General features: G+C 40.7%; 1 protein-coding gene across 1 annotated transcript in view; it reads left to right on the top strand.

Moving 5' to 3' along the window:
- Window positions 1–27,927, top strand: part of LOC110510923 (protocadherin Fat 3) — a 313,201-nt gene that overhangs the window by 175,578 nt on the left and 109,696 nt on the right. Inside the window, exons 36-40 of the mRNA XM_036967730.1 lie at window positions 10,827–11,060; window positions 12,713–13,077; window positions 19,632–19,785; window positions 26,388–26,495; window positions 27,501–27,684. Coding sequence (XP_036823625.1) covers window positions 10,827–11,060; window positions 12,713–13,077; window positions 19,632–19,785; window positions 26,388–26,495; window positions 27,501–27,684 — 1,045 coding nt within the window. The remainder of the gene's footprint in view (window positions 1–10,826; window positions 11,061–12,712; window positions 13,078–19,631; window positions 19,786–26,387; window positions 26,496–27,500; window positions 27,685–27,927) is intronic.

Below are 27,927 nucleotides of genomic sequence, written 5' to 3'. Positions count from 1 at the left end.
AAATACTGGAGGCTGAGACAGGAGGGGTCGGGAGACACTGTGGCCCCATCCGACGATACCCCCGGACAGGGCCAAACAGGAAGGACAGGAAGGACATAACCACACCCACTTTGCCAAAGCACAGCCCCCACACCACTAGAGGGACATCTTCAACCACCAACTTACCAACCTGAGACAAGGCTGAGTATAGCCCACAAAGATCTCCGCAACTGCACAACCCAAGGGGGGGCGCCACCCCGGACAGGAAGATCACGTCAGTGACTCAACCCTCTCAAGTGACTCAACCCTCCTAGTGACGGAATGGAAGAGCAGCAGTAGGCCAGCGACTCAGCCCCTGTAATAGGGTTAGAGGCAGAGAATCCCAGTGGAAAGAGGGGAACCGGCCAGGCAGAGACAGCAAGGGCGGTTTTTTGCTCCAGTGCTTTTCCATTCACCTTCACACTCCTGGGCCAGACTACACTCAATCATAGAACCTACTGAAAAGATGTCTTCAATAAAGACTTAAAGGTTGAGACCGAGTTTGCGTCTCTCACATGGGTAGGCAGACCATTCCATAAAATGGAGCTCTATAGGAGAAAGCCCTGCCTCCAGCTGTTTGCTTAGAAATTCTAGGGACAATTAGGAGGCCTGCATATTATGACCGTAGTGTACGTGTAGGTATGTACGGCAGGACCAAATCAGAGAGATACGTAGGAGCAAGCCCATGTAATGCTTTGTAGGTTAGCAGTAAAACCTTGAAATCAGCCCTTGCCTTAACAGGAAGCCAGTGTAGAGGCTAGCACTGGAGTAATATGATCAAGTAATCAAGCTGTTTGGTTCTAGTCAGGATTCTAGCAGCCGTATTTAGCACTAAATTAAGTTTATTTAGTGCTTTATCCGGGTAGCCGGAAAGTAGAGCATTGCGGTAGTCTAACCAAGAAGTAACAAAAGCATGGATTAGTTTTTCTGCATCATTTTTGGACAGAAGATTTCAGATTTTTGCAATGTTATGTAGATGGAAAAAAGCTGTCCTTGAAACAGTCTTGATATGTTCGTCAAAAGAGAGATCCAGAGTAACGCCGAGGTCCTTCACAGTTTTATTTGAGATGACTGTACAACCATCAAGATTAATTGTCAGATTCAACAGAAGATCTCTTTGTTTCTTGGGATCTAGAACAAGCATCTCTGTTTTGTCCGAGTTTAAAAGTAGAACGTTTGCAGCCATTCACTTCCTTTTGTCTGAAACACATGTTTCCTGTGAGGGCAATTTTGGGGCTTCACCATGTTTCATTGAAATGTACAGCTGTGTGTCATCCGCAAAGCAGGGAAAGTTAACATTATGTTTCCGAATGACATCCCCAAGAGGTAAAAATCTATAGTAAAAACAATTGTGGTCCTAAAACGGAACCTTGTGGAACACCGAAATTTACAGTTGATTTGTCAGAGGACAAACCATTCACAGAGACAAACTGATATCTTTCCGACAGATAAGATGTCATGTTGTGTCTTGTCTCTGTCCTTTCCCTTCACCCTGTCTCCCTCTGCTGGTCGTTGTTAGGTTACCTTTTCTCCCCTTCTTTCCCCCAGCTGTGCCTTGTCTCCTCCTAACCACCTCGTCACCCCTTTTCCCACCTGTTCCCTTTTTCCCTCTGATTAGGTCCCTATATCTCTCTCTGTTCCTGCTCCTGTCCTTGTCGGATTCTTGTTTGTTGTGTTTCATGCCTGAACCAGACTGTCGTCATGTTTGCTGTAACCTTGTCTTGTCCTGTCGGAATCTGCCGGTCCGTCTGAGCCTACCTATGTTTGGTAATTAAAGAAGCTCTGTTTAAGTTAATTCGCTTTTGGGTCCTCATTCACGCACCGTAACAGAAGAATCCGACCAAGAATGGACCCAGCGACTTCGGATCCTCTCCACTCAGCCGTCGGGATCCAGGGAGCGATGCTAGGCAGACACGAGCAGGAAGTGTCTGCTGCTCGACATGCCGTTGAGACCCTGGCCACCCAAGTCTCCAACCTCACAGAACAGGTTCACCATCTCCGCCTCGATCCACCGGCCACTTCCAGGGCTTTCGAATCTCCGGAGCCCAGAATCAATAACCCGCCGTGTTACTCTGGGGAGCCCACTGAATGCCGCTCGTTCCTCACCCAGTGTGATATTGTGTTTTCTCTCCAGCCCAACACTTACTCCAGGAGCACTGCTCGTGTCGCCTACGTCATATCTCTCCTTATTGGACGGGCTCGTGAGTGGGGCACGGCAATCTGGGAGGCAAGGGCTGAGTGTACTAACCAGTATCAGGACTTTAAGGAGGAGATGATACGGGTTTTTGATCGATCTGTTTTTGGGGAGGAGGCTTCCAGGGCCCTGTCTTCCCTATGTCAAGGTAATCGATCCATAACAGACTACTCTATTGAGTTTCGCACTCTTGCTGCCTCCAGTGGCTGGAACGAGCCGGCTTTGCTCGCTCGTTTTCTGGAGGGTCTCCGCGCAGAGGTAAAGGATGAGATTCTCTCCCGGGAGGTTCCTTCCAGCGTGGATTCCTTGATTGAACTCGCTATTCGCATTGAGCGACGGGTTGATCTTCGTCACCGAGCTCGTGGAAAGGAGCTCGCGTTCTCCGTTGCCCCCCTCTCCGCATCACTACCATCTTCCTCTGCCGGCTCGGGTGCTGAGCCCATGCAGCTGGGAGGTATCCGCATCTCGACTAAGGAGAGGGAACGGAGAATCACCAACCGCCTCTGTCTCTATTGCGGTTCCGCTGGTCATTTTGTCACTTCATGTCCAGTAAAAGGCCAGAGCTCATCAGTAAGCGGAGGGCTACTGGTGAGCGCTACTACTCCTGTCTCTCCTTCAAGATCCTGCACTACCTTGTCGGTCCATCTACGCTGGACCGGTTCGTCAGCTTCCTGCAGTGCCTTAATAGACTCTGGGGCGGAGGGCTGTTTTATGGACGAGACCTGGGCTCGGGAACATGACATTCCTCTCAGACAGTTAAAGGAGCCCACGGCCTTGTTCGCCCTGGATGGTAGTCCTCTCCCCAGGATTCAGCGTGAGACGCTACCTTTAACCCTCACTGTTTCTGGTAATCATAGTGAAACCATTTCTTTTTTAATTTTTCGTTCACCTTTTACACCTGTTGTTTTGGGCCATCCCTGGCTAGTTTGTCATAATCCTTCCATTAATTGGTCTAGTAATTCTATCCTCTCCTGGAACGTCTCTTGTCATGTGAAATGTTTAATGTCTGCTATCCCTCCTGTTTCCTCTGTCTCTTCTTCACAGGAGGAGCCTGGTGATTTGACAGGGGTGCCGGAGGAATATCACGATCTGCGCACGGTGTTCAGTCGGTCCAGGGCCACCTCTCTTCCTCCACACCGGTCGTATGATTGTAGTATTGATCTCCTTCCGGGAACCACCCCCCCCCGGGGTAGACTATACTCTCTGTCGGCTCCCGAACGTAAGGCTCTCGAAGATTATTTGTCTGTAGCTCTTGACGCCGGTACCATAGTCCCCTCCTCCTCTCCCGCCGGAGCGGGGTTTTTTTTTGTCAAGAAGAGGGACGGGTCTCTGCGCCCCTGCATAGATTATCGAGGGCTGAATGACATAACAGTGAAGAATCGTTATCCGCTTCCTCTTATGTCTTCAGCCTTCGAGATCCTGCAGGGAGCCAGGTTTTTCACTAAGTTGGACCTTCGTAACGCTTACCATCTCGTGCGCATCAGGGAGGGGGACGAGTGGAAGACGGCGTTTAACACTCCGTTAGGGCACTTTGAATACCGGGTTCTTCCTTTCGGCCTCGCTAACGCTCCAGCTGTCTTTCAGGCATTAGTCAATGATGTCCTGAGAGACATGCTGAACATCTTTGTTTTCGTTTACCTTGACGATATCCTGATTTTTTCACCGTCACTCCAGATTCATGTTCAGCACGTTCGACGTGTCCTCCAGCGCCTTTTAGAGAATTGTCTTTTTGTGAAGGCTGAGAAGTGCACTTTTCATGCCTCCTCCGTCACATTTCTCGGTTCTGTTATTTCCGCTGAAGGCATTAAGATGGATCCCGCTAAGGTCCAAGCTGTCATTGATTGGCCCGCCCCTAAGTCACGCATCGAGCTGCAGCGCTTTCTCGGCTTCGCGAACTTCTATCGTCGTTTCATCCGTAATTTCGGTCAGGTGGCAGCTCCTCTCACAGCCCTTACTTCTGTCAAGACGTGCTTTAAGTGGTCCGTTTCCGCCCAGGGAGCTTTTGATCTCCTCAAGAATCGTTTTACATCCGCTCCTATCCTTGTTACACCTGACGTCTCTAGACAGTTCGTTGTCGAGGTTGACGCGTCAGAGGTGGGCGTGGGAGCCATTCTTTCTCAGCGCTCCCTCTCTGACGACAAGGTCCACCCATGCGCGTATTTTTCTCATCGCCTGTCGCCGTCGGAACGTAACTATGATGTGGGTAACCGCGAACTGCTCGCCATCCGGTTAGCCCTAGGCGAATGGCGACAGTGGTTGGAGGGGGCGACCGTTCCTTTTGTCGTTTGGACTGACCATAGGAACCTTGAGTACATCCGTTCTGCCAAACGGCTTAATGCGCGTCAGGCGCGTTGGGCGCTGTTTTTCGCTCGTTTCGAGTTCGTGATTTCTTATCGTCCGGGCTCTAAGAACACCAAGCCTGATGCTTTGTCTCGTCTCTTCAGTTCTTCAGTAGCCTCCACTGACCCCGAGGGGATTCTCCCTGAGGGGCGTGTTGTCGGGTTGACTGTCTGGGGAATTGAGAGGCAGGTAAAGCAAGCGCTCACTCACACTCCGTCGCCGCGCGCTTGTCCTAGGAACCTTCTTTTCGTTCCCGTTCCTACTCGTCTGGCCGTTCTTCAGTGGGCTCACTCTGCCAAGTTAGCTGGCCACCCTGGCGTTCGGGGTACGCTTGCTTCCATTCGCCAGCGTTTTTGGTGGCCCACCCGGGAGCATGACACGCGTCGTTTCGTGGCTGCTTGTTCGGTCTGCGCGCAGACTAAGTCCGGTAACTCTCCTCCTGCCGGCCGTCTCAGGCCGCTTCCTATTCCCTCTCGACCGTGGTCTCACATCGCCTTAGATTTTGTCACCGGACTGCCTTCGTCAGCGGGGAAGACTGTTATTCTTACGGTTGTCGATAGGTTCTCTAAGGCGGCTCATTTCATTCCCCTTGCTAAGCTTCCTTCTGCTAAAGAGACGGCACAAATCATCATCGAGAATGTTTTCAGAATTCATGGCCTTCCGTCAGACGTCGTTTCGGACAGAGGTCCGCAATTCACGTCTCAATTTTGGAGGGAGTTTTGCCGTTTGATTGGGGCTTCCGTCAGTCTCTCTTCCGGCTTTCACCCCCAGTCTAACGGTCAAGCAGAACGGGCCAATCAGACTATTGGTCGCATCTTACGCAGTCTTTCTTTTCGCAACCCTGCGTCTTGGTCAGAACAGCTCCCCTGGGCAGAATACGCCCACAACTCGCTTCCTTCGTCTGCGACCGGGCTATCTCCTTTTCAGAGTAGCCTCGGGTACCAGCCTCCGCTGTTCTCATCTCAGTTCGCCGAGTCCAGCGTCCCCTCCGCTCAGGCTTTTGTCCAACGTTGCGAGCGCACCTGGAAGAGGGTCAGGTCTGCACTTTGCCGTTATAGGACGCAGACTGTGAGGGCTGCTAATAAGCGTAGAACTAAGAGTCCTAGATATTGTCGCGGTCAGAGAGTTTGGCTCTCCACTCAGAACCTTCCCCTTAAGACGGCTTCTCGCAAGTTGACCCCGCGGTTCATTGGTCCGTTCCGTATTTCTCGGGTCATTAATCCTGTCGCAGTTCGACTTCTTCTTCCGCGATACCTTCGTCGCGTCCACCCGGTCTTCCATGTCTCCTGCATCAAGCCCGTCCTTCGCGCCCCCGCTCGTCTTCCCCCCCCCCCCCCCCCATCCTTGTCGAGGGCGCACCCATCTACAGGGTCCGTAGAATTTTGGACATGCGTCCTCGGGGCCGTGGTCACCAGTACCTTGTAGATTGGGAGGGGTACGGTCCTGAGGAGAGGAGTTGGGTTCCCTCTCGGGATGTGCTGGACCGTGCGCTGATCGAGGATTTCCTCCGTTGCCGCCAGGTTTCCTCCTCGAGTGCGCCAGGAGGCGCTCGGTGAGTGGGGGGGTACTGTCATGTTGTGTCTTGTCTCTGTCCTTTCCCTTCACCCTGTCTCCCTCTGCTGGTCGTTGTTAGGTTACCTTTTCTCCCCTTCTTTCCCCCAGCTGTGCCTTGTCTCCTCCTAACCACCTCGTCACCCCTTTTCCCACCTGTTCCCTTTTTCCCTCTGATTAGGTCCCTATATCTCTCTCTGTTCCTGCTCCTGTCCTTGTCGGATTCTTGTTTGTTGTGTTTCATGCCTGAACCAGACTGTCGTCATGTTTGCTGTAACCTTGTCTTGTCCTGTCGGAATCTGCCGGTCCGTCTGAGCCTACCTATGTTTGGTAATTAAAGAAGCTCTGTTTAAGTTAATTCGCTTTTGGGTCCTCATTCACGCACCGTAACATAAGATCTAAACCAGACCAGAACTTGTCCGTGCAGACCAATTTGGGTTTCCAATCTCTCCAAAAGTGATCGATGGTATCAAAAGCAGCACTAAGGTCTAGGAGCGCGAGGACAGATGCAGAGCCTCGGTCCGATGCCATTAAAAGGTAATTTACCACACTCACAAGTGCAGTCTCAGTGCTATGATGGGGTCTAAAACCAGACTGAACCATTTCTTATACATTGTTTGTCTTCTGGAAGGCAGTGAGTTGCTGCGCAACAGCTTATTACATTTTTTTTTTGAGGAATGGGAGATTCCATTTAGTCCAATATTTTTTTCTATTTTCTGGGTCAAGGTTTGGCTTTTTCAAGAGAGGCTTTATTACTGCCACTTTTAGTGAGTTTGGTACACATCCTGTGGATAGAGAGCCGTTTATTATGTTCAACATAGGAGGGCTGAGCACGGGAAGCAGCTCTTTCAGTAGTTTAGTTGGAATAGGGTCCAGTATGCAGCTTGACGGTTTAGAGGCCATGATTATTTTCATCATTGTGTCAAGAGATATAGTACTAAAACACTTGAGTGTCTCCCTTGATCCTAGGTCCTGGCAGAGTTGTGCAGACTCAGGACAACTGAGCTTTGAAGGAATACGCAGATTTAAAGAGGAGTCCGTAATTTGCTTTCTAATGATCATGATCTTTTCCTCAAAGAAGTTGATGAATTTATTACTGCTGAAGTGAAATCCATCGTCTTTTGGGGAATGCTGCTTATTAGTTAGCTTTGCGACCGTATCAAAAATACATTTGGGATTGTTCTTATTTTCCTCAATTAAGTTAGAAAAATAGGATGATCGAGCAGCAGTGAGGGCTCTTCGATACTGCACGGTACTGTCTTTCCAAGCTAGTCGGAAGACTTCCAGTTTGGTGTGGCGCCATTTCCGTTCCAATTTTCTGGAAGCTTGCTTCAGAGCTCGGGTATTTTCTGTATACCAGGGAGCTAGTTTCTTATGACAAATGTTTTTAGGGATGCGACTGCATCTAGGGTATTGTGCAAGGTAAAATGTAGTTCCTCAGTTAGGTGGTTAACTGATTATTGTCCTCTGACGTCCTTGGTTAGGCAGAGGAGTCTGGAAGGGCATCAAGGAATCTTTGGGTTGTCTGAGAATTTATAGCTGTAAGGGCGTTCGTCTGTAGGAGGAAGAGAAGCGGACCAAAGCGCAGCGTGGTGGTTATTCATGTTTTAATAAATCACTACACATGAACAAACTAACAAAAACAAGAAATGTGAAAACGCAAAACAGTCCTATCCTGTGACAACAAACACAGTGACATGAACAATCACCCACAAACACACAGTGAAACCCAGGCTACCTAAGTATGATTCTCAATCAGAGACAACTAATGACACCTGCCTCTGATTGAGAACCATACTAGGCCGAAAACATAGAAATGCCCCAAAACATAGAAAAACAAACATAGACTACCTAACTCACGCCCTGACCATACTAAATAAATACAAAACAACAGAAATAGAGGTCAGAACGTGACAATAGCACAACTTTTGATGATTTTTTTTTTTTGCGATTTGCAAATGTAAACAAATGGTGGTCCGATAGTCCAGGATTATGAGGAAAAACATTAAGATCCACAACATTTATTCCACGGGACAAAACTAGGTCCAGAATATGACTGTGGCAGTGAGTAGGTCCGGAGACATGTTGGACAAAACCCACTGAGTCGATGATGACTCCGAAAGCCTTTTGGAGTGGGTCTGTGGACTTTTCCATGTGAATATTAAAGTCACCAAAAATTAGAATATTATCTGCTATGACAACAAGGTCCCATAGGAATTCAGGGAACTCAGTGAGGAACGCTGTATATGGCCCAGGAGGCCTGTAAACAGTAGCTATAAAAAGTGATTGAGTAGGCTGCATAGATTTCATGACTAGAAGCTCAAAAGATGAAAATGCTGTCATTTTTTCCCCTACATTCCAATCGTAAATGTTAGCAACACCTCCGCCTTTGCGGGATGCGCGGGGGATATGGTCACTAGTGTAACCAGGAGGTGAGGCCTCATTTAACACAGTAAATTCATCAGGCTTAAGCCATGTTTCAGTCAGGCCAATCACATCAAGATTATGATCAGTGATTAGGTCATTGACTATAACTGCCTTTGAAGTGAGGGATCTAACATTAAGTAGTCCTATTTTGAGATGTGAGGTATCAGTAACTTTTTCAATCATTTATTCCAGTGAGATTGCTAATTGCTATTTTGAGATGTGAGATATCACAATCTCTTTCAATAATGACTGGAATGGAGGAGGTCTTTATCCTAGTGAGATTGCTAAGGCAAACACCGCCATGTTTAGTTTTGCCCAACCTAGATCGAGGCACAGACACGATCTCAATGGGGATAGCTGAGCTGACTACACTGACTGTGCTAGTGGCAGATTCCATTATTCTGGCAGGCTGGCTAACAGCCTGCTGCCTGGCCTGCACCCTAATCTCATTGTGGAGCTAGAGGAGTTAGAGCCCTGTCTATGTTCGTAGATAAGTTGAGAGCACCCCTCCAGCTAGGATGGAGTCCGTCAGTCCTCAGCAGGCCAGGCTCGGTCCTGTTTATGGGTGAGTTCCAGAAAGAGGGCCAATTATCTACAAATTCTATCTTTTGGGAAGGTCAGAAAACAGTTTTCAACCAGCGATTGAGTTGTGAGACTCTGCTTTAGAGCTCATCACTCCCCCTAACTGGGAGGGGGCCAGAGACAATTACTCGATGCCGACACATCTTTCTAGCTGATTTACACGCAGAAGCTATGTTGCGCTTGGTGACCTCTGACTGTTTCATCCTAACATCGTTGGTGCCGACGTGGATAACAATATCTCTATACTCTCTACACTCGCCAGTTTTAGCTTTACCCAGCATCATCTTCAGATTAGCCTTAACGTCGGTAGCCCTGCCCCCCTGGTAAACAGTGTATGATCGCTGGATGATTCGTTTTAAGTCTAATACTGCGGGTAATGGAGTCGCCAATGACTAGAGTTTTTAATTTGTCAGAGCTAATGGTGGGAGGCTTCGGCGTCTCAGACCCCGTAATGGGAGGAGGAGAGACCAGAGAAGGCTCGGCCTCTGGCTCCGACTCGTTGCTTACAATACAATACCATCCAATACAATACAATACCATACAATACCATACAATACAATACCATACAATACAATACCATACAATACAATACAATACCATACCATACCATACCAATACCATACCAATACCATACAATACCATACCATACCATACCATACCATACCATACCATACCATACCATACCATACCATACCATACCATACCATACAATACAATACCATACCATACCATACCATACCATACCAATACAATACCATACCATACCATACCATACCATACCATACCATACCAATACCATACCATGCCATACCATACCATACCAATACAATACCAATACAATACCATACCAATACCATACCATACCATACCATACCATACCATACCAATACCATACCATACCATACCATACCATACCATACCAATGCCATACCATACCATACCATACCATACCATACCATACCAATACCGTACCAATACCATACAATACCAATGCTTACTTGAATATTGACAACAGAACCCAAACCATTTATACGTGAGTATACCCAAAGCCATGAAATGACACACTTGATAAGACAGACAGGTGAAGGGGCTAAGACGGACAGGTGAAGGGGCTAAGACGGACAGGATAAGGGGCTAAGACGGACAGGTGAAGGGGCTAAGACGGACAGGTGAAGGGGCTAAGACGGACAGGTGAAGGGGCCAAGACGGACAGGTGAAGGGGCTAAGACGGACAGGTGAAGGGGCTAAGACGGACAGGTGAAGGGGCCAAGACGGACAGGTGAAGGGGCTAAGACGGACAGGTGAGGGGGCTAAGACGGACAGGTGAAGGGGCTAAGACGGACAGGTGAAGGGGCTAAGACGGACAGGTGAAGGGGCCAAGACGGACAGGTGAAGGGGCCAAGACGGACAGGTGAAGGGGCCAAGACGGACAGGTGAAGGGGCCAAGACGGACAGGTGAAGGGGCCAAGACGGACAGGTGAAGGGGCCAAGACGGACAGGTGAAGGGGCCAAGACGGACAGGTGAAGGGGCCAAGACTGACAGGTGAAGGGGCTAAGACAGACCGATGAAGTGGTACAACCTTCTGTAAGTCGCTTTGGGTTAAAAGTGTCTGCAAAATAACATGAGTCATTGCTCCTTCTTGGTCAGGTGGGTTCTGTAAAACAGAATGTATTCTTACCTGTGAAATAAACATGATTATTAATCTGATTCCAGTTTGACATGGGCTTTGATACCGGTGCGATCCGTGTCAGCTACCCGTTAGACTACGAGACCACACCATACTACCGATTAACGGTGAAGGCTACGGACACCCAGACTGGTGCAAGGTCGGAGGTCGATGTGGACATCGCCGTGTTGGACGTTAATGACAACCCGCCGCTTTTCCAGAACGTCTCATATTCCACCACACTGCCCGAGAACTCCATGATCGGCACTCCAGTATTACAGGTAGGTGTGTGTGTGTGTGTGTGTGTGTGTGTGTGTGTGTGTGTCTGTGTTTGTGTGTGTGTGTGGAGAACAGAGACCTGGAGGGGGTTGCAGTGAGATTAGTAGGAGAACAGAGACCTGGAGGGGGGGGGGGGGGGGGTTACAGTGAGATTAGTAGGAGAACAGAGACCTGGAGGGGGGGGGGGGGGGGGGGGGGGGGGTTACAGTGAGATTAGTAGGAGAACAGAGACCTGGAGGAGGTTACAGTGAGATTAGTAGGAGAATAGAGACCTGGAGGGGGGTTACAGTGAGATTAGTAGGAGAACAGAGACCTGGAGGGGGGTTACAGTGAGATTAGTAGGAGAACAGAGACCTGGAGGGGGGTTACAGTGAGATTAGTAGGAGTACAGAGACCTGGAGGGGGGTTACAGTGAGATTAGTAGGAGTATTAATAACAGCCTCTAGCATTTATTTATTTATTGAACCTTTATTGAAACTTTATTGAACCTTTATTGAACCTTTATTGAACATTTATTGAAACTTTATTGAACCTTTATTGAACCTTTATTGAAACTTTATTGAACCTTTATTGAACCTTTATTGAAACTTTATTGAACCTTTATTGAACTAGGCACGTAAATTAAGAACAAATTATTGTTTACAATGATGGCCTAACAAAAGTAAAATGGCCTCCTGCATGGAAGGGGGCCTGGGATCAAAAATAAATATTTAATTTAGAAATTTAGGACAAAACACACATCACGACAAGAGAGACAACACTACATAAAGAGATACATACTAAGACAACAACACAGCACAGTAGTAACACAACATGACAACAACATGGTAGCAACACACCATGGTAGCAGCACAAAACATGGTAGAAACATTATTGGGCACAGACAACAGCACAAAGGGCAAGACGGTAGAGACAACAATACCTCAAACAAAACAGCCACAATTGTCAGTAAGAATGTCCATGATTGAGTCGTTGACTGAATAGTAAAGATGAGGTAACCTTTACTCTTCTGCCTTGTGAGTGGGAGGGGACTGGGAAAGGGTGAGATCAAGCGTATTGCCTGCCTTGTGAGTGGGAGGGGACTGGGAAAGGGTGAGATAAAGCGTATTGCCTGCCTTGTGAGTGGGAGGGGACTGGGAAAGGGTGAGATCAAGCGTATTGCCTGCCTTGTGAGTGGGAGGGGACTGGGAAAGGGTGAGATCAAGCGTATTGCCTGCCTTGTGAGTGGGAGGGGACTGGGAAAGGGTGAGATCAAGCGTATTGCCTGCCTTGTGAGTGGGAGGGGACTGGGAAAGGGTGTGGTCAAGCGTATTGCCTGCCTTGTGAGAGGGAGGGGACTGGGAAAGGATGAGGTGAAAAGAGGCAAGGATGGGAAAGAGAGAGTTGGAAAGAAATGAATCGAAGGCAGACTTCAGGAGGTTGAAGACTGCTGAGCCATCGTCAAGGAAATAAGCTTACCGAGGTGTCAAGTTCATTGAGGAACTCTCTAAGGGCTGGTGGGTGATAGATGACAACAACTGAAACAGGAAACCACTGAATGTAATGATATAAATACATCTGACCCAGGTCGGCTTGATGCGTCAGTGAATCAATAACAATAACGTTGAGCGTTTGAGGACCACTTTGACTAAATGACATATATCTCTTCCCCCAGGTGTTGGCGTTGGACAGTGACTCAGAGCGTAACTCGTTGGTCCGTTACCAGATCCTGTCAGACGTCTACAACAGTACCGACTTCTTCCACATCGATAGCAGCAGCGGACTGATCCTCACCGCACGCACGCTCGACTACGAAACCATGCAACAATACACCTTCATCATCAGGGCAACCGACAGCGGCGACCCTGCCCTGAGCAGCGAGGTCAATGTCATGGTTTTGGTTACAGACACCAACGACAACCCTCCTTCCTTCAGCCAATCGCTGTACGAAGTGTACTTAAGCGAGCTGGCCCCCAGGGGACAGTTTGTGACCTGCGTCCAGGCCTCTGACGCTGACAGCTGTGATGCAAATAGACTCAGGTATAAGGCCACAAATAATATTACAATACAGTTGACCACTCAGCAAACAGGGGACTATGACACAATCTCCTGACGTTCTGAGGACGTCCTAACGACAAATGTTTGTTTGCAGGGTAGTTTGATAGGTATTTTGTCTTTCCGAATCTGTGGTGCAGGGACTCCCAGGAGTATTAATACTACCAGTTTGGGGTGCAGGGACCCCGGGAGTATTAATACTACCGCTCTGGGGCGCAGGGACCCTGAGAGTATTAATACTACCAATCAGGGGCACAGGGCCCCCAGGAGTAGTAATACTACCAATCTGGGGCGCAGGGACCCCAGGAGTAGTAATACTACCAATCTGGGGCACAGGGCCCCCAGGAGTAGTAATACTACCAATCTGGGGTGCAGGGACCCCGGGAGTAGTAATACTACCAATCTGGGGCGCAGGGACCCCGGGAGTATTAATACTACTGGGAGGTCTGTGTCCTCCTGGTCTGTGTTCTCCTGGTCTGTCTTCTCCTGGTCTGTGTTCTGGTCTATCTTCTCCTGGTCTGTGTCCTCCTGGTCTGTCTCCTCCTGGTCTGGGTCCTCCTGGTCTGTCTCTTTCTGGTCTGTGTCCTCCTGGTCTGTGTCCTCCTGGTCTGTCTCCTCCTGGTCTGTCACCTCCTGGTCTGTGTCCTCCTGGTCTGTGTCCTCCTGGTCTGTGTTCTCCTGGTCTGTGTCCTCCTGGTCTGTGTTCTCCTGGTCTGTCTCCTCCTGGTCTGTGTCCTCCTGGTCTATCTCCCCCTGGTCTGTGTCCTCCTGGTCTGTGTCCTGGTCTGTGTTCTTCTGGTCTGTCTTCTCCTGGTTTGTGTTCTGGTCTTTCTCCTCCTGGTCTGTGTTCTCCTGGTCTGTGTCCTCCTGGTCTGTGTAGTTTGTGAGGACCTTGCAGATGATGTGGGTGCTGAAAGCGTAAATTGGGCTTAAGACAGTTGTATAATTTTCCTAGTAATATGTTGCTATGTAATGTTGTCATGATGTCTCTAGGTAATTGAATGAATACATCTCTTGATGCTCCTGGACACATTATCAGTGATGTAACCTGGGGTCATAGGGAGTTTTGGGTCTTACAACATCAGACGCCTTCGCCCAGGTGACCCACCCGAGGTTGATCAGACACCGACTTGTGTCCAGGTGGCATTATGCTGCTTCCCATGGATCTCCTCTCTTGATCCAGAGGTATCTTGAGGCTTTTTCAGCTGCCTCAATGGTGCTGCTGATGGCTCTCCTCCTCTTCGCTCCATTGATGCCGAGTGTGTTGTCGGCTCTGTAGAAGGATTGCCCAGCAAAACCTCTGCAGCCTACCTCGATAGGCATGCACCTTCCAACCCTGCTTCCGGCAGTCAATGAGCAGTCCCTCGTATTTGCCATCATTGTCTCATATGCCTCCTCCAGACAAACTTTTCAAGGCACTGTCAGCTCCAGAATAATGATGGTCTTTGTGGACTCTGAGACCAAGGTGATGACAATATCAATCAAATGTATTTATAAAAACCCTTTTTTTACATCAGCCGATGTCACAAAGTGCTGACAATATTCTGCGGGAAGTCAAGCTGTTTCTCCAGGTCTGCTGTTACCTGCCAGTCCAGAGCAGTAGCTAGGATCCCTGCTGGTGGTTTGGATTCTAAGCCTGGCTTCTCTCCAGCTCGAACGACAGTGATTCCAATGCAGATTGCTTCAGATTGCTTCTGATTCCTGTGCAGATTGCTTCAGATTGCTTCTGATTCTAGTGCAGACTGCTTATTTCTTGTTGCCGATTGCTGTGCAATGTATCTTCTCCAGTGGTCTTGAGAACCTTGTCATGGCGCCAGCGATAACAGCCCCCTCCCAGAGCTTTAGCACAACAACCTAAAATGTGCTCCAGTGTCCCTGTCTTGGGGCGTAGTGGGCATGCAGGAGTTTCCACTTTGCCCACAGCAGAACAGGTTTGGTGAGCTGGGTAGGACATCATACACCCCCTGGATCAGGAACTTAATGCGGTGTGGTTCTGCCTGCCAGAGGTCAGTCCACAACACTTTCCTGTCCACCGCCTGCTCTCACCTCATCTAGTCTCACTTGCTGTCTCATTCCCACTGCTCTATTGGACCTCTCCTCTTCCACAGCTGTTATCACCTCCTCCTGAACCAACCTGCTTCTCTCCTTCCCCTTGGGAGTGTCGTAAAGAAGGTTCCCAGAGAAGGTTCCCAGACCGGCTCTTCCCTTAGTCAATGCTCCCACCAGAACACTGTGGCACGTCTTCCTCTGCTCTTTACTTCCTCCCTGTATTGACCACTATCCTCCCTTAGCCCACCTTTGGGTCCACTCCACTCCCTGTAATGTATCACTTCCCTGGCCCGAGTCACCTTGATCTTTCAGGGACTTCAGCAGCTGTTTGTCGCTGTTCCCATAGAGGGCGATGCTGCTCAGTCTCCTAGGCAATCCAAGCCACCTTCAGGAGATAGCTGTTGACCTTCCTCTCCAATTCCTTGACAGTGGAGACCGGGACATCGTAGATTAGTAGACTATCCTCGGGAGGATGCCATGCTGATACAGACACGCCTTGAACTTGCCGAACTTGCCAGACAGTCCTGACTGATCAACTGCTCTCAGCCAGCTCTCCAGTTCAAGTACTTTTGGGATGGCCTCCCTTTTGCACCGATGTGTTCGATGTAGCCATTCTTAGAGAGTAAATCTACAAGTCACCTCGCTACAATGCTGAAGAAAATCGTTCCTTCAACACTTAGCAATGTGATCCTGAACTGGCCGATTCTCTTGGACTCTTCTTCCTTTGAGATCCAAAATCTTTTGGCGAATCTCCACTGTTGTGGAATCGAATCTCAACCTTTCCTCTCCTCCAGATGACCTTCAGGATCTTCCAGAGCCACTTGAGTAACAGAGGGCAGTACATGTAGACCTTGTACTGGACTTCGATTGGTCCAGGAGCTGAGCTAGACCTTCTTCACAACGTCCTGTACTTATTTTCAGGAGTGGCTCCCTGTTGTCAAACTCTGTGACTGGTGCTGTTGGGTGCTATCAAGATGTTACACTGACCCAACTCCTGCTCCTTGTCGTGGTCGCCGTACGTGTTCTGGATGTGCTGGTCGATCTCCTCTTTGGAACAAGCCAAGTTCCCACTGTGCTTCTACTTTAGCAGCTGCCTTTGTGAAGCCAAAGGGATATTGGCTATGAAGCCAGTTCGCTTCTTCACTCTTTCTTTCCACCGTCTTTCAGCCCTTACGCAGAGCTTCTTTCTCGGGACGCTCCATAGCTCTCTTAAGATTGGTCGTTACTCCTGACTGGCCTCCTTGTCCTGAATTCTTGAGGAACCTTCAGTTTGATCTTGTGGATTTTGACATGTCTCTAGTTCACCGTGATGTACGGTGTTCTGGCAGGCCTCTGCTCTACTGCCCCAAACCTTTCCACTACTATGCTGACTAAGAATGCAGTATCACTTTACTTGACCCCTAGCGTCATAACACTAGTCATAATAATAACTCACCTGTTGTTATTTTATGGCTGGTTATGACACCTACATAAGAGTGTCATAACCTACAACAGTAGTTATTTTATGGCTGGTTATGACACCTACATAAGAGTGTCATAACCTACAACAGTAGTTATTGTATGGCTGGTTATGATACCTACATAAGAGTGTCATAACCTACAACAGTAGTTATTGTATGGCTGGTTATGATACCTACATAAGAGTGTCATAACCTACAACAGTAGTTATTGTATGGCTGGTTATGATACCTACATAAGAGTGTCATAACCTACAACAGTAGTTATTGTATGGCTGGTTATGACACCTACATAAGAGTGTCATAACCTACAACAGTAGTTATTGTATGGCTGGTTATGACACCTACATAAGAGTGTCATAACCTACAACAGTAGTTATTGTATGGCTGGTTATGATACCTACATAAGAGTGTCATAACCTACAACAGTAGTTATTGTATGGCTGGTTATGATACCTACATAAGAGTGTCATAACTCAAATGTAGTCCGTTGTTGTAATGAATTTTTTTGTCATGTTTTTTTTCTCCAGCATATTTAAAATAACATGTAGAAAATACACTTCATGATACTGCCAAGAAGCATTATTACCATCATAATCATATAAACCAGATAGGCCTATCACGTACATGTCCTTATGTCAGTCATCAGTCACATAGATGGTGTCCTTGTCCTGCTCCTGAAATCTGCTCCTACATTCATCCCAGTCATCAGTCACATAGAGGGTGTCTTGTCCTGCACCTGAAATATGCTCCTACATTCATCCCAGTCATCAGTCACATAGATGGTGTCTTGTCCTGCTCCTGAAATCTGCTGCTACATTCATCCCAGTCATCAGTCACATAGAGGGTGTCTTGTCCTGCACCTGAAATCTGCTCCTACATTCATCCCAGTCATCAGCAACAGAGCACTGGGGCAGGTGCATGTCTGACATCAATGTACGCAATTACAATGAGAATTTAATATGATCGATTTGAGAAATGTTAACATAACATAAACAAGTAGGCTATGGAGTAATGGAATGTTTTACCTTGTGTTGTAGGTTATGACACTCTTATGTAGGTATCATAACCAGCCATACAATAACTACTGTTGTAGGTTATGACACTCTTATGTAGGTGTCATAACCAGCCATACAATAACTACTGTTGTAGGTTATGACACTCTTATGTAGGTATCATAACCAGCCATACAATAACTACTGTTGTAGGTTATGACACTCTTATGTAGGTGTCATAACCAGCCATACAATAACTACTGTTGTAGGTTATGACACTCTTATGTAGGTGTCATAACCAGCCATACAATAACTACTGTTGTAGGTTATGACACTCTTATGTAGGTATCATAACCAGCCATACAATAACTACTGTTGTAGGTTATGACACTCTTATGTAGGTGTCATAACCAGCCATACAATAACTACTGTTGTAGGTTATGACACTCTTATGTAGGTATCATAACCAGCCATACAATAACTACTGTTGTAGGTTATGACACTCTTATGTAGGTGTCATAACCAGCCATACAATAACTACTGTTGTAGGTTATGACACTCTTATGTAAGTGTCATAACCAGCCATACAATAACTACTGTTGTAGGTTATGACACTCTTATGTAGATGTCATAACCAGCCATAAAATAACTACTGTTGTAGGTTATGACACTCTTATGTAGGTGTCATAACCAGCCATACAATAACTATTGTTGTAGGTTATGACACTCTTATGTAGGTGTCATAACCAGCCATAAAATAACTACTGTTGTAGGTTATGTGGGTTGTGACACTCTTATGTAAGTATCATAACCAGCCATACAATAACTACTGTTGTAGGTTATGACACTCTTATGTAAGTGTCATAACCAGCCATACAATAACTACTGTTGTAGGTTATGACACTCTTATGTAGGTGTCATAACCAGCCATAAAATAACTACTGTTGTAGGTTATGTGGGTTGTGACACTCTTATGTAAGTATCATAACCAGCCATACAATAACTACTGTTGTAGGTTATGACACTCTTATGTAGGTGTCATAACCAGCCATAAAATAACTACTGTTGTAGGTTATGTGGGTTGTGACACTCTTATGTAAGTATCATAACCAGCCATACAATAACTACTGTTGTAGGTTATGACACTCTTATGTAAGTGTCATAACCAGCCATACAATAACTACTGTTGTAGGTTATGACACTCTTATGTAGGTGTCATAACCAGCCATAAAATAACTACTGTTGTAGGTTATGTGGGTTGTGACACTCTTATGTAAGTATCATAACCAGCCATACAATAACTACTGTTGTAGGTTATGACACTCTTATGTAGGTGTCATAACCAGCCATAAAATAACTACTGTTGTAGGTTATGTGGGTTGTGACACTCTTATGTAAGTATCATAACCAGCCATACAATAACTACTGTTGTAGGTTATGACACTCTTATGTAAGTATCATAACCAGCCATACAATAACTACTGTTGTAGGTTATGACACTCTTATGTAGGTGTCATAACCAGCCATAAAATAACTACTGTTGTAGGTTATGTGGGTTGTGACACTCTTATGTAAGTATCATAACCAGCCATACAATAACTACTGTTGTAGGTTATGACACTCTTATGTAGGTGTCATAACCAGCCATAAAATAACTACTGTTGTAGGTTATGTGGGTTGTGACACTCTTATGTAAGTATCATAACCAGCCATACAATAACTACTGTTGTAGGTTATGACACTCTTATGTAGGTGTCATAACCAGCCATAAAATAACTACTGTTGTAGGTTATGTGGGTTGTGACACTCTTATGTAGGTATCATAACCAGCCATACAATAACTACCGTTGGAGGTTCTGTGGGTTTTGACACTACTATGTAGGTGTTATAACCAGCCATAAAATAACGCAATATGCAGTATGTCACAACAGGCCTAAGTATATGTCATGACACAATGTGACGTCAACCTGGTACAGGTGCTAATCTCTATATTATATAATAAGTCATTTGCTTTTGCGTTATGACGTTATCCATCCAGGTACAATATCCTATCCGGTGATGAGCGGATGGTGTTTACGATGGACACAGAGACGGGGTTGATATCCCTGTCCCATCAGAGAAGACAGGGGATGAGGGCTTCCTTTAGGCTCAACGTGTCTGTGTCCGACGGGGTCTTCACCAACACCGCTGAGGTTTAAAGCCATAGAGTTATTTTATTTCTTTGTTATTTGTTGTTTCTCACAGTCTTTGATGTTATTATCCTTTTTTGTGTATTTTAAATAACAAGAGTAATACTAAGAGAAATACTACCAATAGAGTAATAATAACAATGGAGTAATACCAAGAGAAATACTACTAATAGAGTAATACTAACAATATAGTAGTACTAGTCAGTCATAATAATAGAGTAGTAATAATCAGAGACATAATAATAGAGTAGTAATAATCAGAGTCATAATAATAGAGTAGTAATAATCAGTCATAATAATAGAGTAGTAATAATCAGAGACATAATAATAGAGTAGTAATAATCAGTCATAATAATAGAGTAGTAATAATCAGTCCTAATAGAGTAGTAGTAATCAGAGTCATAATAATAGAGTAGTAATAATCAGTCATAATAATAGAGTAGTAATAATCAGCCGTAATAATAGAGTAGTAATAATCAGTCCTAATAGAGTAGTAGTAATCAGAGACATAATAATAGAGTAGTAATAATCAGTCATAATAATAGAGTAGTAATAATCAGCCATAATAATAGAGTAGTAATAATCAGTCATAATAATATAGTAGTAATAATCAGTCATAATAATAGAGTAGTAATAATCAGCCATAATAATATAGTAGTAATAATCAGTAATAATAGAGTAGTAATAATCAGTCATAATAATAGAGTAGTAATAATCAGCCATAATAATAGAGTAGTAATAATCAGTAATAATAGAGTAGTAATAATCAGAGACATAATAATAGAGTAGTAATAATCAGTCATAATAATAGAGTAGTAATAATCAGTCCTAATAGAGTAGTAGTAATCAGAGACATAATAATAGAGTAGTAATAATCAGTCATAATAATAGAGTAGTAATAATCAGCCATAATAATAGAGTAGTAATAATCAGTCATAATAATATAGTAGTAATAATCAGTCATAATAATAGAGTAGTAATAATCAGCCATAATAATAGAGTAGTAATAATCAGTAATAATAGAGTAGTAATAATCAGTCATAATAATAGAGTAGTAATAATCAGCCATAATAATAGAGTAGTAATAATCAGAGTCATAATAATAGAGTAGTAATAATCAGTCATAATAATAGAGTAGTAATAATCAGTCATAATAATACAGTAGTAATAATCAGTCATAATTATAGAGTAGTAATAATCAGCCATAATAATAGAGTAGTAATAATCAGTTATAATAATAGAGTAGTAATAATCAGTCATAATAATAGAGTAGTAATAATCAGTCATAATAATAGAGTAGTAATAATCAGCCATAATAATAGAGTAGTAATAATCAGTCATAATAATAGAGTAGTAATAATCAGAGACATAATAATAGAGTAGTAATAATCAGTCATAATAATAGAGTAGTAATAATCAGTCATAATAATAGAGTAGTAATAATCAGTCCTAATAGAGTAGTAGTAATCAGAGTCATAATAATAGAGTAGTAATAATCAGTCATAATAATAGAGTAGTAATAATCAGAGTCATAATAATAGAGTAGTAATAATCAGTCATAATAATAGAGTAGTAGTAATCAGAGTCATAATAATAGAGTAGTAATAATCAGTCATAATAATAGAGTAGTAATAATCAGCCGTAATAATAGAGTAGTAATAATCAGTAATAATAGAGTAGTAATAATCAGTCATAATAATAGAGTAGTAATAATCAGTCATAATAATAGAGTAGTAATAATCAGAGTCATAATAATAGAGTAGTAATAATCAGTCATAATAATAGAGTAGTGATAATCAGCCGTAATAATAGAGTAGTAATAATCAGCCATAATAATAGAGTAGTAATAATCAGAGTCATAATAATAGAGTAGTAATAATCAGTCATAATAATAGAGTAGTAATAATCAGTCATAATAATAGAGTAGTAATAATCAGCCATAATAATAGAGTAGTAATAATCAGAGTCATAATAATAGAGTAGTAATAATCAGCCGTAATAATAGAGTAGTAATAATCAGTAATAATAGAGTAGTAATAATCAGTCATAATAATAGAGTAGTAATAATCAGTCATAATAATAGAGTAGTAATAATCAGCCATAATAATAGAGTAGTAATAATCAGAGTCATAATAATAGAGTAGTAATAATCAGTCATAATAATAGAGTAGTAATAATCAGTCATAATAATAGAGTAGTAATAATCATTCATAATAATAGAGTAGTAATAATATCAATGATAGCATAATACTATAGTCATAATAATAGTAATAATAATACACTAATAATAATATAATTAATAATATTGATAATATACTAATAATAATAGTAATAATAATAGTAATAATAATATACTAATAATATAGTCATAATAATATACTAATAATAGTAATAATAATAGTAATAATAATAGTAATAATAATATAGTAATAATAATAGTCATAATAATAGTAATAATAATAGTAATAATAATAGTCATAATAATATACTAATAATAGTAATAATAATAGTAATAATAATAGTAATAATAATATAGTAATAATAATAGTCATAATAATAGTAATAATAATAGTAATAATAATAGTCATAATAATATACTAATAATAGTAATAATAATAGTAATAATAATAGTAATAATAATATAGTAATAATAATAGTCATAATAATATACTAATAATATACTAATAATAGTAATAATAATAGTAATAATAATAGTAATAATAATAGTCATAATAATATACTAATAATAGTAATAATAATAGTAATAATAATAGTAATAATAATAGTAATAATAATAGTCATAATAATATACTAATAATATACTAATAATAGTAATAATAATAGTAATAATAATAGTAATAATAATATAGTAATAATAATATACTAATAATATAGTCATAATAATAGTAATAATAATAGTAATAATAATATAGTCATAATAATATACTAATAATATAGTCATAATAATATACTAATAATATAGTCATAATAATAGTAATAATAATATAGTCATAATAATATACTAATAATATAGTCATAATAATATACTAATAATATAGTCATAATAATATACTAATAATATAGTCATAATAATAGTAATAATAATATAGTCATAATAATATACTAATAATATAGTCATAATAATATAGTCATAATAATAGTAATAATAATAGTAATAATAATATAGTAATAATAATAGTAATAATAATAGTAATAATAATATAGTCATAATAATAGTAATAATGATATAGTCATAATAATATACTAATAATATAGTCATAATAATAGTAATAATAATATACTAATAATATAGTAATAATAATAGTAATAATAATATAGTCATAATAATAGTAATAATAATATAGTCATAATAATATACTAATAATAATAGTAATAATAATAGTCATAATAATATACTAATAATATAGTAATAATAATAGTAATAATAATATAGTCATAATAATAGTAATAATAATATAGTCATAATAATATACTAATAATAGTAATAGTAATATAGTCATAATAATATACTAATAATAGTAATAATAATATAGTCATAATAATATACTAATAATAATAGTAATAATAATATAGTCATAATAATATACTAATAATATAGTCATAATAATATACTAATAATATAGTCATAATAATAGTAATAATAATAGTAATAATAATACACTAATAATAGTAATAATAATATACTAATAATAGTAATAATAATAGTAATAATAATATACTAATAATAGTAATAATAATATAGTCATAATAATATACTAATAATAGTAATAATAATATAGTCATAATAATATACTAATAATAGTAATAATAATATAGTCATAATAATATACTAATAATAGTAATAATAATATAGTCATAATAATATACTAATAATAATAGTAATAATAATAGTCATAATAATATACTAATAATATAGTAATAATAATAGTAATAATAATATAGTCATAATAATAGTAATAATAATATAGTCATAATAATATACTAATAATAGTAATAGTAATATAGTCATAATAATATACTAATAATAGTAATAATAATATAGTCATAATAATATACTAATAATAATAGTAATAATAATATACTAATAATATAGTCATAATAATATACTAATAATATAGTCATAATAATATACTAATAATATAGTCATAATAATAGTAATAATAATACACTAATAATAGTAATAATAATATACTAATAATAGTAATAATAATATAGTCATAATAATATACTAATAATAGTAACAATAATATAGTAATAATAATATACTAATAATAGTAATAATAATATACTAATAATAGTAATAATAATATACTAATAATACTAATAATAATAGTAATAATAATATACTAATAATAGTAATAATAATATAGTCATAATAATATACTAATAATAGTAACAATAATATAGTAATAATAATATACTAATAATAGTAATAATAATATACTAATAATATAGTCATAATAATAGTAATAATAATATAGTCATAATAATATACTAATAATAATAGTAATAATAATAGTAATAATAATAATATACTAATAATATAGTCATAATAATAGTAATAATAATATAGTCATAATAATATACTAATAATAATAGTAATAATAATAGTAATAATAATATAGTCATAATAATATACTAATAATAATAGTAATAATAATAGTAATAATAATATAGTCATAATAATAGTAATAGAGTAATAATGATACTTTTATTAATAATATAATTATTATTTCATTTATTTCACCTTTATTTAACCAGGTAGGCCAGTTGAGAACAAGTTCTCATTTACAACTGCGACCTGGCCAAGATAAAGCAAAGCAGTGCGATACAGACAACAACAACAGAGTTACACATGAAATAAACAAACGTACAATCAATAACACAATGGGGAAAAATATATATACAGTGAGTGCAAATGAGGTAAGATAAGGGAGGTAAGGCAATAAAATAGGCCATAGTGGCGAGGTAATTACGATATAGCAATTAAACACTGGAGTGATAGATGTGCAGAAGATGAATGTGCAAGTAGAGATACTGGGGAGGCAAAGGAGCAACAAAATAAAATAAGTAACAATATCAATCAAATCAATCAAATTTAAAACATGGGAAACAGAGGGTTAAATACAAGTAGATTGATTGGGGAAATGAAAACCAGGTGTGTATGGAAACAAGACAAGACAAAATGGATACATGAACAATGGAGTGGCGATGGCTAGAAAGCCGGTGACGTCGATCCTGTTTGTTGGTGAGTCTCAGAAACAGGACCAATTTTCTACAAATACTATCTTTTGGGAGAAAACAGTTTGCAATCAGCGATTGAGTTGTGAGACTCTGCTGTAGAGCTCATCACTCCCCCTAACTGGGAGGGGCCAGAGACTCTGCTGTAGAGCTCATCACTGGGAATCTCAGATGATACGAAAGAGAGGTTGAACAGGCAAGTAATAGGGGTTGAAACAATTGTGCCGGATAATTTTAAAAAGAGAGGGTCCAGATTGTCTAGCCCAGCTGATATGTAGGAGTCCAGATTTTGCAGCTCTTTCAGAACATCAGCTATCTGGATTTGGATGAAGGAGAAATGGGGTTTGTCTTGGGCGAGTTGCTGTGGGGGGTGCAGGGCTGTTGACCGGGGTAGGGGTAGCCAGGTGGAAAGCATGGCCAGCTGTAGAAAAATGCTTGTGGAAACTCTCAATTATCGTGGATTTATCGGTGGTGACAGTGTTTCCTAGCCTCAGTGCAGTTGGCAGCTGGGAGAGTAATAATAGAAATAGAGTAATCATAATATTCATAATATTAACAATAATAATATTAATAATATATTAATAATAATAGAGTAATAATAATATTCAGAATATTAAAAATGATAATAATAGAGTAAAAATAGAATAATAGGATTAATAATATTTAACAACAATAAAATTAATAATACTAGAATAATACTTATATGAACATAATAATATTAAATAATAATAGAATAATAATGGTAATAATAATATCAACAATAATAATATTAATGATAATAGAATAATAATAATATGAACATAATAATATTAATAATAATAGAATAATAATAGTATTAATAATATGAACAATACAAATAATATATGAATATTAATAGTGTAAAAATTATAATAGAATGATAACAATAATAATATTAATAACAATAATAAGAATATGTATAATACTCTGAATTATTATTATTATTATTATTATTACCATAGTATTAATAACATTATGTATAATATGTATAATACTATTAATTATATTAATAATAATATGTATAATAATGCTAATAATAAAGTAAAAATAATAAAATGTGATAATAGTAATAATAATAGTAATATTAACAATAACAATAATAATAGAGTAATACTAGGATAATAATAATTATAATTAGAATAATAATAATTTGATATTAGTATTGTTAGTAATAATAATAGGGTAATAATAATAGGGTAATAGTAATATTCATCTTAATAATAATATAATAATGTAATAATTGTTTTCTTATTGTTTTATATTGTTATCTGGTGAGTGGTAACTGTGATACAGCTGTATGATAATGATGAATATGATGTTCCCAGGTCAATGTGTATGTGTTGGGAGCAAACCTCTACAGTCCAGTTTTCAGTCAGAGGTTCTACCTGGCGGAGACCAGAGAGAACGCACCTGCTGGATCCAGAGTCATACAGGTGAGAGCTAACACTGACACTAATGTCTACAGGTGAGAGCTAACACGGACACTAGCTTCTACAGGTGAGAGGTAACACTGACACTAACTTCTACAGGTGAGAGCTAACACTGACACTAATGTCTACAGGTGAGAGCTAACACGGACACTAGCTTCTACAGGTGAGAGGTAACACTGACACTAACTTCTACAGGTGAGAGCTAACACTGACACTAACTTCTACAGGTGAGAGCTAACACTGACACTAACTTCTACAGGTGAGAGGTAACACTGACACTAACTTCTACAGGTGAGAGGTAACACTGACACTAACTTCTACAGGTGAGAGCTAACACTGACACTAACTTCTACAGGTGAGAGCTAACACTGACACTAATGTCTACAGGTGAGAGCTAACACTGACACTAACTTCTACAGGTGAGAGGTAACACTGACACTAACTTCTACAGGTGAGAGCTAACACTGACACTAATGTCTACAGGTGAGAGCTAACACTGACACTAGCTTCTACAGGTGAGAGCTAACACTGACACTAATGTCTACAGGTGAGAGCTAACACTGACACTAGCTTCTACAGGTGAGAGGTAACACTGACACTAACTTCTACAGGTGAGAGCTAACACTGACACTAACTTCTACAGGTGAGAGCTAACACTGACACTAATGTCTACAGGTGAGAGCTAACACTGACACTAGCTTCTACAGGTGAGAGGTAACACTGACACTAACTTCTACAGGTGAGAGCTAACACGGACACTAACTTCTACAGGTGAGAGGTAACATGCATGCATATTTTAGAATTCACACATCTGACAGGATTTCTTTATAAACTGTATGTATGATGATAACTGCTGGTGTGTTCCTGTTTGAGTTAAGAATTCAAATGAAAGAGATGATCACAGAACTATAATCTAGTGTTGATTGTGTCAATACTAATCAATCAATTAACCAACCAGCCAACCGACCAACCGACTAATCAATCAATAAATCATGACTCTCCCTCCAGGTGCGTGCTACGGATGAGGACTCAGGTCTGTTTGGTCAGGTGACCTTCACGTTCATCAACGACTTGGGGAAGAGTAAATTCAGCATAGACGCTAAAGGCCTGATCACCACCGCACAGAAACTAGACCGTGAAAACCCTAGCAACAAGGACATAGTCCTCACCGTCATGGCCCTTGACGGAGGAGGTACAGAGAGGGGGAGGGGGGGTGTATGTTTGGGGGGAGGGGGGGGTGTATGTTTGTGTGTTTGTTTGTTTGTGAAATGCCAGTATAGTTTTGAATGGTCCTTCGAGCCGGGTGGTTTCATCAATCATCAGTAGAGCATCAATGAACAAAGTATCAACAACACATTCAGCATCCATAACACAACACTGTTACTATCATGTCTACAACACTGTTACTATCATACTTACCCACTGTTCCTAGGCC

Source organism: Oncorhynchus mykiss, chromosome Y (genome assembly GCF_013265735.2).
Source record: "Oncorhynchus mykiss isolate Arlee chromosome Y, USDA_OmykA_1.1, whole genome shotgun sequence".
NCBI classification, from domain to species: domain Eukaryota; kingdom Metazoa; phylum Chordata; class Actinopteri; order Salmoniformes; family Salmonidae; genus Oncorhynchus; species Oncorhynchus mykiss.
Note: the sequence above shows the minus strand (reverse complement) of the source record. Positions and strands in the feature narration are given on the sequence as shown.